The sequence below is a fragment of the Typha angustifolia genome, chromosome 8 (assembly GCF_048772165.1).
Source record: "Typha angustifolia cultivar Huaian chromosome 8, ASM4877216v1, whole genome shotgun sequence".
NCBI classification, from domain to species: domain Eukaryota; kingdom Viridiplantae; phylum Streptophyta; class Magnoliopsida; order Poales; family Typhaceae; genus Typha; species Typha angustifolia.
In genome coordinates, this window is record NC_133246.1 from 11,789,926 (window position 1) to 11,800,706 (window position 10,781).

The 10,781-nt window shown below is 36.7% G+C and overlaps 1 protein-coding gene across 2 annotated transcripts; it reads left to right on the plus strand.

The window, feature by feature from the left end:
• The first annotated feature begins 1,148 nt into the window (after positions 1-1,148).
• LOC140765576 (putative pentatricopeptide repeat-containing protein At3g15200) lies at positions 1,149-7,202 on the plus strand. Of its 2 annotated transcripts, none has more exons than XM_073104724.1 (3): positions 1,149-1,444; positions 2,991-4,716; positions 5,914-7,202. In XM_073104724.1, exons 1-2 carry the CDS (start codon positions 1,354-1,356, stop codon positions 4,571-4,573), a joined length of 1,674 nt encoding a protein of 557 aa, XP_072960825.1. In that variant the 5' UTR covers positions 1,149-1,353; the 3' UTR covers positions 4,574-4,716; positions 5,914-7,202. The 2 variants fall into 2 exon arrangements, with proteins under 2 accessions (XP_072960825.1, XP_072960826.1); XM_073104725.1 differs by having other exon boundaries at positions 6,165-7,202.
• The last annotated feature ends 3,579 nt before the right edge of the window (positions 7,203-10,781 follow it).

Here is a 10,781-nt window from a genome sequence, read left to right on the forward strand (position 1 = left end):
TTTCTCCTATCCTAAATTGATACTGAAACAATTGGTATCAAAACACTAGCATGAATAGTAGCCAGTAAATATTATCTAGTTATTAATGTTGCAATATTAGGTTATAGAGTTAGAAATTGGTATCTTAGTGGGTTCTTCTCAACACTAGAAAAAAAAAAAAAGAGGAAGAAGAAGGAAACCAAGAACACCATTTGGGACCCATTGCTAAGATTTGATTCTCAGTAGAAGATATTGTGCTTCATGAGCTCAAACCATCATCTATATTTGTATCAGATGATCTTTTCCTCTATGCCAACCTCTCATTGCATTATAGCAATATTGAGAATAGCCTTAGTACTGCTCCTGCTGATTCCACTTGGCTTATGAAGGACCCATTAGAATTTAATTTAACCACATTCAGACTAGGTGTGCTAAGTGTGATTGTGTGAGCATTCCCTAATCCAGAATATTATAGGATCACTGTCATTTTCAAATAGTTTCATATTTATATTTTCTGATTAGATGAAAGAAGGTGGCAATTAATACGACTTTTCATGTAGTATTCCAGCAAAACAAATTTAATTATTTATCAAAAACCTCATAGCAAACAAATTTATAGACATTTTTTGAGTGGGCAACATAATACTATATAAATTTATGCTTAGTGAATAGTGAGATAAAAACCATCGACCGGCTCTAGTAAAGTTAATAGATATCGATTCTAATTTTAAATAATTATTATAGAAAAAATTATTTAATGATTTAATACGTCTTAATAGCTTGGTTGATAACTCAGCGATACACTTAGATTAATATTTTGCAGTGTTTAGTTTAGAATAATAACTTGATTATGTATATAACATAAAGTCTATATTAGTTTGATGAAAGTATAAGTGTCTTTCTTAAATTGTATTTAAGAAGTATTAGTATTATGTTCTTATATTCGAGTCCTTTGACGGCCCATCAAAGGCCTATTAGGGTTCCCTCGTGTTTGGACGCTGCCACCGGACTCCAGTTCGGCAGTTGAAACTAAACACCAACGGAGCTTAAGCTTTCTGTGACTCTTCTACTTACACCCAACCCAATCCGACGGATCCGACCCGACCCGACCCGACGCTACCCGCTAATCCAACTTAAACCCTCGAACCCGACTCCCAAATCTCTCTCCCTCTCTCTATCTCCGTTCTCCATCTTTCCAAGCCGTCGCTCGTCGACCGTCGCCTCTGGTTGTCCTCCTTGTGGGACCGGTGGTGGCCCTGGTGATTCATGGAGATGAGGAGGTGAGCCGGCTTCGGCTCCTCGCTGCGGCGGACGACGGGAGGATCGAGTTAGAGGCGGCTGATTTGGCGACCGCTGGTGTCGCTGGTCTTGCCTATGCTGCGCTGGTGGCACCGCCGCCCGTGGGCGCCGTGTGCTTTTACCCGACCAGCACGAGGTGCTCCGGATGCAGGGCTGTCAAATACTGGTCGGTGGATTTAAACTTTATGTTTTTGATGGCTGTTGTAGTTAATCTATGGTTTCAAAATTGGATCATGGGCCAAAAGATGATTATCCATAAAGTCATATATTTATAATTGTGACTTTTAGTTGATTTTCGTTGAGTGATATCATATACATAGGTTAAGTAATTTATTATTGGTTCTAATCTTACATTGTGATTAAGAATTTATCAGCATTAATTGCCGGTTTTGCTCCTCTCTGTTTAGCTTTTAAATTAATGTTTATATTACATTATTCCTGGCATATTAACTGTTTGAGCTGGAACATCTTTAGAAAGATGGTAGGTAGGATAATAAGGCGTAATGCTGCTTTTTCACAATTCAATTATATCTTGTAATTAGATTTTGGATTGTGGGTGTCATTAGAGACCAAATACTGTACTCTTAAATTCATAGATAGTGAATTTCTAATTTTGTCTGAAAGTGATGCATGATCCTGATGCCTGTGGCCTCTCATAGGTGATTGCTTAGGCTATATCATTCCACCTGTTTACAGTGTTATGAGATCTGCATTTGCTGTTGACAGATTCTTTCTTTTCCTTTTTCTTCTTCTAATAAGATAATAGAGTAGCTTTATTGTAATTGCATGGCCAACATTTGTTTGGGTAAGAGAAGATGTAACTTAGATCATGTCTATTGTTTTTGTGTGAACACATACTGATATCGAGGTGCTTAAGGCTACTACTATTTGAGAGTATATTGTGTTTCTTTTTTTTTTTCTTAAATGATATACTGAGTATATCATGCTTAAGGCTACTTTTTTTTTTTTTGGTCCAAATATTTGGTTAGGTGTTTTTGTCTCGTTTAAATTTGTTCTACGTTTAGATTCACCCAAATTTGAATTTACCTAAATTCCATCTCTTTTTTATTTATATTTCTACTCCTAATTAGTTTTGAACTTGGATATCGGTCGAAGTCACAAATCAAGTCTTAGATAGGTGGATCAGGTTTCAAATTCAAATCGGGTCAGGTGTGTACAGAATAAGTTTTGAGTAAACTATATAAAATAAGCTTTAGTAAACAAAACTAGTTCAGGTTAGATTTTAAATGGGTATGACCAAGTTGCTTGACCGCCAGCGTGACAGAGTGCATTATCGCAGTTGCGGCGAGAGCCATTCATTGATTTCTTGATTTTTTTAAAGAAATATTCTTTGGAGATAAATTCTTAGGGCAGTGATCACAGCTTATAATTGGATTCAAATAAGGCTTTTAGTTGGTGATCTGAGGGGAGTTGTGATTAGAGATTAAATATTTAATTATTTATGCTCTACAATTGTTTGATAGTATGCCTCTATCTTAAAAAAAGAAGTGAATCCTATCATTAGTCTGAAGAAACTGATTAGATATGCTTAATTTGGTCAAAGTTTGATCTCACATTTTTTTAGATTGTTGTTGATATTGATCTAAATAGTGAGAATTACATATCAAATTAAATAGACCAGTATATACTTCTCACTCAGGAACTGCTATTATGCTGATTACTGAACATGTGTTTTCCTTGTTCCATTTCAGATAGTAGGCATCTCACCAGACAAACTTGTTTTTTTTGCACGTTGTATACTCAAGTTGAGGTTTTGCACCATCGACCAAGAATGGAAGAGATGCAGTGCTTCATTCGAAATATTCGTTTTAGTGGCTATAGTCTCTCTCAGAATTTATTTGCAGAAAATTTTGCAAAATCTTGGCAACATTCAAGACTCTGTCATATTAACTCCATTCGTCAAGTTGAAAGTTTTTCTACATCCGCTTTTGATTGCCCTACACCTGGAGATGACTTGATCATTTCTAATGTTGACATGATTCAGCAAATTCTGAAGTCTCATGAGGACAGTGGTGATCTAGAGTCAGCACTTGATAGGTGTTCAATTGAGATAAATGAAGACATCGTCATAAAGGTTCTCCAGAGGAATCGCTCATATTGGAAGAATGCCTTGACATTCTTCAATTGGGCCAATAAGCAGCCAGGCTATGCTCATGGATCAAGGACATACAATGAGATGCTTGATATTCTTGGAAGGATGAAGCAGATCAAATTAATGCGACAATTTTTTGAGGAAATTCCTAAAGAGAGAGCTGGCTCAGTAATAAATGAGAAAATGTTTGCCATTTTACTGAATAGATATGCAGGTGCCCACAAGGTCCAAGATGCTATAGATTTGTTTTACAAGAGAAAGGACTACGGTTTTGAGCTTGATATGGTGGCTTTTCAGACACTTTTGATGTCCCTCTGCAGATATAAGCATGTTGAAGAGGCAGAAGCTCTCTTTCTCCAAAAGCAAGATGAGTTTCCTCCTGTTATAAAGAGCAGAAATATAATTCTTAATGGTTGGTGTGTCTTAGGAAGCTATCGTGATGCTAAAAGGTTTTGGAATGACATAATTTCTTCTAAATGCAAACCAGATTTGTTCACATATGGCATTTTTATCAACTCCTTGACCAAGGTGGGAAAGCTTGGTACTGCAGTTAAACTGTTCAGTGCAATGTGGGATAAAGGAATCAATCCAGATGTGGCCATCTGTAATTGCATAATTGATGCATTATGCTTTAAGAAGAAAATACCACAAGCACTTGAGATTTTCAAGGAGATGAATGAGCGAGGTTGTCTCCCAGATGTTGCAACTTATAACTCTCTCATAAAGCACCTTTGTAAGATAAAGAGGATGGAAAAAGTATACGAACTTTTGGATGAGATGGAAGAGAAGGGCTGCTCCCCAAATACTAGAACTTACTCTTATATTTTAAAGGTGATGAAGAGGCCTGATGATGTTGGTCATCTGTTGCAAAGAATGGAAAGAACTGGTTGCAAAATTGATAGTGATACATATAACTTAATATTAAACCTGTATGTGGAATGGAAGTATCACAAAGGCATTGAGTTCGTGTGGGCTGAGATGGAGAGGAGTGGATTAGGTCCTGATCAAAGATCATACACCATTATCATTCATGGACTTCACGCACAAGGAAAGTTATATGAGGCATTGCAATACTACAATAAGATGAAGTCAAAAGGAATGATTCCAGAACCAAGGACCAAGATATTAGTAAAAGCAATTCATTTAAGAAGAGAAGAGAGAAGTGATACATCAAATCAGTAGAAAAGTGAAGACTTGCAATTTGAATGCCAATTCGTCACAAGATTCATGTAGCTAGAAAGCATAGTTAAAGTGTTGGTTGATTCAGGAAATAGATGGACATATATGTACTGCGATTTCTGATCTTTATCCTCCAATATCATCTGGTGAGTGTCATATCTTAATGATATGTATCAATTTTTTTTCATCTTTTTCTTGAAACCTATATATATTTCAATAGTTTTGCTCTATACTAGGAAGAATATGTATCATTTCCTCACGAATGATTAGGTATTATTTTCTGCTGTAATATTTGCTGTATTTATTCAGTACTACAGTCCGAGATAAATATTTGGCTTCATCCAGTGAACATTTCTCTTCTCTAGTGTTTTCATCTGCTCTATTAATCATATAAAATTGCCAAAACTCTGATATCCTAGAGGCTCGCATCTTGTAATTAGAGCTGATACTCTGGTAGTGTAAATTCCTCTATGGTGTCTTGTTCTTTCTATTTATTTACATCCTAGGAAGCATTCCCCTGTATCCGCCGTATCCCATATGTATTTGGCCCGGATATGGCTGAGATATGTATCCGATACATTTTTGGAACGTCCTATATTAAAATAAACCATTTTAATTACCGGTTACAACTGGGATACTGCAGGATATGGTAGGGGCTATGTTTTCAATGTTATTGGTAAGAACGAGTTTGGTATTAGGTCAATTAAGTGGTTTAAATCCATTAAGATTATTTATTTAACCTGCTAATCTTATTAAGTGATGGAATAGGACAGATTGACCTAATTCCTCTTTTTTCCTGCACATGCCCTAGCTGCCTTCACCCTCTCTCGACAGTCTTCGACGAGCTCCAATGTTCAACGGAGTGTTCTCTTTTATTTATTCTTTATCTCGCATGACTAGAGCATTCTTCATCTATTTTCTCTCTCTTAAGTATCTTTCCCACTCTCTGTTCTTTCCTTCCCTCTCATCTCTCTTTCTCTCTTTTGGTCTCATCTCTTTTTAAACTTTAAATCCCAAACTCTAGTGTTTGTTTTTTCCTTTACCCTCTCCACCTTGTTTTGAATATATGTGGTTGTCATCTCTCTCTCTCTCTCTCTCTCGTTTTCTCTCTTATCTCTCTTTTTTCTAGTTTTCCCCTTTCCTATAAATCTCTCTGTTTGACTGTTACTCTGTTAGATATACTTAATTTGGTCTAATTTGATCTCTCATTCCTTTAGATTGTTGTTGATATTGATCTAAATAGTGAGAAGTACATAGAAAATAAAATAGCCGAGTATATACTTATCACTCAGAAACTGCTAGTATGGTGATTGCTGAATATGTGTTTCCTTGTTTCATTACAGATCGTAGGCATCTCACCAGACAAACTTGCTTTGTTTGCACTGTATACTCAAGTTGAGGTTTTGCACCATCAACCGAGAATGGAAGAGATGCAGTGCTTCATTCAAAATATTTGTATTAGTGGCTATAGTCTCTCTCAGAATTTATTTGCTGAAAATTTTGCAAGATCTTGGCAACATTCAAGACTGTCATATTGACTATAGTTGTCAAGTTGAAAGTTTTTTGACATCTGCTTTTGATTGCCCTACACCAGGAGATGACTTGATCATTTATAATGTTGACATGATTGAGCAAATTCTGAGGTCTCATGAGGACAGTGCTGATCTAGAGTCAGCACTTGATAGGTGTTCAATTGAGATGAATGAAGACCTCGTCAGAGGAATCGCTCATATTGGAAGAACGCCTTGACATTCTTCAATTGGGCCAATAAGCAGCCAGGCTATGCTCAAGGATTAAGGACATACAATGAGATGCTTGATATTCTTGGAAGGATGAAGCAGATCAAATTAATGCGACAATTTTATGATGAAATTCCTAAAGAGAGAGCTGGCTCAGTAATAAATGAGAAAATGTTTGCCATTTTACTGAATAGATATGCAGGTGCCCACAAGGTCCAAGAAGCTATAGATTTGTTTTACAAGAGAAAGGACTACGGTTTTGTGCTTGATACGGTGGCTTTTCAGACACTTTTGATGTCCCTCTGCAGATATAAGCATATCCCCCTCACTCTTTACACTGTCATCTTTTCCTTCCCATCTAGACCCTGTCTACACCTTACCGTTGGTTTTTAAAGAGGTCCAATGAGCTGTGGTGTAGGGAGGGTGGGGCGCCCCCATTTCGGTAGGTGCTTGAGATCTGCACTCTCTTGTACTTGGTTTCGACCATTGGGAGATAAATTGGGAGAGGGTGAGGTGGTGGTTCGAAGGCTTTCAATATTCTTATTATCATTCTCATTAGGATTTGACGGTGGAGGCTTTTTGTGCCCCCGGCTTGTTGTTTTCTTTTCTGACCATGCTTGTTTGTAGTTTATTTATCTTTCATTTCACGGGCTGAATGTTGGTGATGATAACTTGCATTCACATCACTAGCATCCTCTTGATGTTCTGCAAAGTTTTGCATGTCTAAGTCTGTAATGGTTGTGACAGAGTTGTTGGACGCAAAACTCATTGTGCATGTGATGCCGTCTGGAGTCAGGTAGGCTATATGCCTTATAATATCTTTTATGTGCCCTCTGAGCTTGATACAATGTATTTATTTGTAGTATTATAGATGATTACTCCCGATCTCCCCTTTTTTCCACTATGTATGAAAAAATATGTTTTATTTTTTATAAAATTATCATGAATATTTTTTGATTTAAAATAAAGTAGATTGATCAGATAGATACCAATAGTAAATTAGTAATTGAGTCAGTGTGTGGTATAAGATGTAATATTAATAAATGGTGTTTGATAGTGAGATTATTTGCTGCTTTTATGATGCGATTCGGTTCTAATTATTTTATTTATTTTTCTTAGGTAGTTTAGTTAGAGTTTAAGTAGGTTAGAGTTTATTTAATTAGTTAAGTTTAGTTCAGTTAACTTCTGCGCAGTTTCAGGAAATTTTTTTGTAGATATATGTTAACAAAATATTATGAAACCACGTGGAGAAGATCGAAGACGTTTTGATTTACAATTTTTGTATTCAAGGTTTCTCTAGAGTAGGACTCTATCTGTGGTAGAACGAAGAAATATTTCAAGAAAGATAAGAAAAACTAATTTAGCTAAGTCATGTTTATCTATAAGTTATATTTATCTGTAATGTAAGCACTTAAGGCAAGTTATGTAAGTCACTAAAGCAAGTTCAATTAAGTTATGTAAGCTTTTAAAGCAAGTCCTATATCGAATCGTATAAGCCTTCAGGGCTATTTCGAGTAGGATTCGTTGTACCCCACCTCTATATACAAAGAGGTAGGACTTTTTTGTTATTCGTCCAATAATCTAAGTATATGTAAGCATTGGGAATTAATTGAGTTTACTTATTTTCTTATTACCACATTTATCGTTTTATCGTAGCTGTTAGATTGTCTTTATCTTTCTAGGAGTAGATTATAACCGTAGAACCTTCAAAGTTTTAAAACTCTAGCCACCACCTTCCTCCAGCAACCATCCTACCCTACGAGTCATTTACTGCCACCCTCCGACGACCGCCGTAACGTCGGATATTTACTATTCTATTCCATTTTGATCTTGCTCCACTATTTTAATTATATCTTTTTATCCAGACATCCGATTGACGTGAAATTAAAGCTCATTAGAACTATATCTCCTAAGGCTACTATTATCTAAATTTTCATAATTTTTTTATGTTCAGATCGATCCAAATCTGGTCTGTAACATTTTATAGAATAAGGAGTTGTATTTCATATTAGAAAAAAATTATTCTTAAAGTGAAGGGAGCTAAGATAAAGGAGTATGTAATTGTAATAAGTTGATAACATATGAAGTAGGTTTTAAAGTGAAAAATATTCTATAAAAATATCTTAGACGGTATAGTGACCCTAGAAGCAAAGCAACATCAAAGGTTTGAAGTTCCTTACCGCAATTAATTAAACCTATTCCCTTATCCATAATGTTGCTTAGTTCCACCACAATAACCGGCATGTTTACTATGCTATGAAGGCAATTCTTATCCTCTATCAAGCTTTGCTCGTCGATCTCCGTCATTTCTATCCTTATTTCATACTCAAATCTCTCCATGCATCGCTCTTATCCGACTGTTAAGTCGCTATTTCTCATGACTATTTTCTCTCACATGTATGTGTGCATGGCCCGGCGAATCCCACACCTACAGCTCGCGATGGAGGATTTCAATTTTGAATCCGAACCCAACATCAAGGATGAGGAGCATGAGGTAGGTCTTGATGGTGATGAAGGTGATGAGTCGGAAGAGTGGGAGAGGTTTATTCTCGATTTTGAAGAGTTGTAGAAGTTGAAGTATGAAGGCGAAGGGAAAAAAGAGTAATAATCTTTGTTGCTCTAATATTACCTTCTTGCCCATAAGATGTTTGTGAAAATTCTAATGTTATTTTACTCGTGGATTAGTAATGGATGACAATTGTGGATTCATTATAAATGCTTATTCTATGATACGATCTCCCCTTAGGCTAAGGTTCGATCTCTTCCAATTCTCTGATTTGGACTAGATTTAGTATAGAATTGGAAGAGATCGTATCATAGTGGCCTGTTTAGGATTAGTGAAAAAAGATCATGGTGGCCTGTTTAGGATCCTTTGGATGGAGGCACGTGATCCTAGGTGATGGTGGTTAGTGGAGGACCGACGTTAATGGTGTGGAACCGGTGAAAAGTGGTGGAGGAAGGGTTAAGGTAAGTGTTGGATAGATTGGAAGAAGGGGGAGGAGAGTGCTGAGGGACTAGGGTGATTGGCCGGTCGAGGGAGGTTAGAAGCGACGTCGCTGGGGATTGAGAGAATGGGAGCGAAAAAGACGAAGGAAGCAAGACAAAACTCAATTCTCAATAATCAATAATGATCTCTGGTTGCTATCCACATCCTTTTAGAGACTAACCAATAACTCAAAATTAACCTTAAACAATACAATTTCGCTGACTGCGTTCGAACACACCGAGTCGCTCTTATCTAGAATTGCGAACGCGATGCAGGCGTTCAAACGCGCCTGTTTCTCACTTCTCTAGATTTGCGAACGTAATGCAGGCGTTCACAGTGCGTTCGAACGAGGCGTTCGAACGCACAATGCACACTCTTCGCCCATGTTCACAAACCCGTTCACAATCGCGTTTGAACTCACTTCACCCGTGTTCGAATGTGACTTACAGAAAACTTATTTTCATAGAAATTAAACACTAAAATAAGAAACAAAAATACTCCTAAAGTGAATCCATGTTCGAGACGATATTGGTGAAGCCCGAATCGTATCATTTTATAATAAGTCAATATGTGTATATTTATTGAGAAATGTAATGCAAGCAACAAAGCAACTGCTAGCAAAGTAAATGAAGAAGAAAAATAACGTAGAATCGTTCTGCTTTCAATGCTAATTCTTACATCCTTAAGGCAATAAAGACAAGTTAGATTCTTATATCTATAAGAAAATTAATGTGAACACATCCTTTCTCTGATATGTTGATAATTAATTGATTTCATAGTTTTCCCACAACAGTTGCTTGTTAAGAGGAAATCTTGCTTTGGTTTTAAATCTCAGTATTCAGCAAGAAGGATTGTGTTATGATATCGAAGTTCATACTAGTGGGTGTTGCTTCAATACCCTAGCATTGAAAGCAAGCAATCGTCTCCTTCTCTCTCCTTCTCCTAGGCGATTTTATTTTAAATATGTATTTTTTTTGCCTCTCGCCTTCTATTACTCCCCTATCCTGAGGGGATCTCAAGCCTTGGTTCTTATCTTCTTCTTGGTTTCGACCATGGAAAGGTAGACTCCTGGGGAGAATGAGGTTTTGGTAGTTCGAGGGCTTAAAAGGATGTTTTTATTTTTGCTGTCATTCTTATTAGGATCTAACTGGTTAGAAGCTTTTTGTGCCCTCTCAAGTTTGTTATTGCTTTCTTTTCTTAACTCTCCTTATTTCTAGTTTGTCTACAAGCTGGTTGTTAGTAATGAAAAGTGGTGTATGCATTGCTAGTTCTCTCCACAATTTTCTCTTGGTGTTCTGCAAGGTTGTGCATGTCTGGGCTTGCAATTGTCAAGACAGAGCCGTTGGAGACTAAGCCTCATTTAGGTGGTATGTCTTTTAATATATTTTTATGTGCCCTCTTAGCTTGATACAATGTATTTTTTCTTTTTTGGTAGCATTAGAGATGATTACTAAGTTATAAAGATTGTTCAAGAATCGTGTAAAGA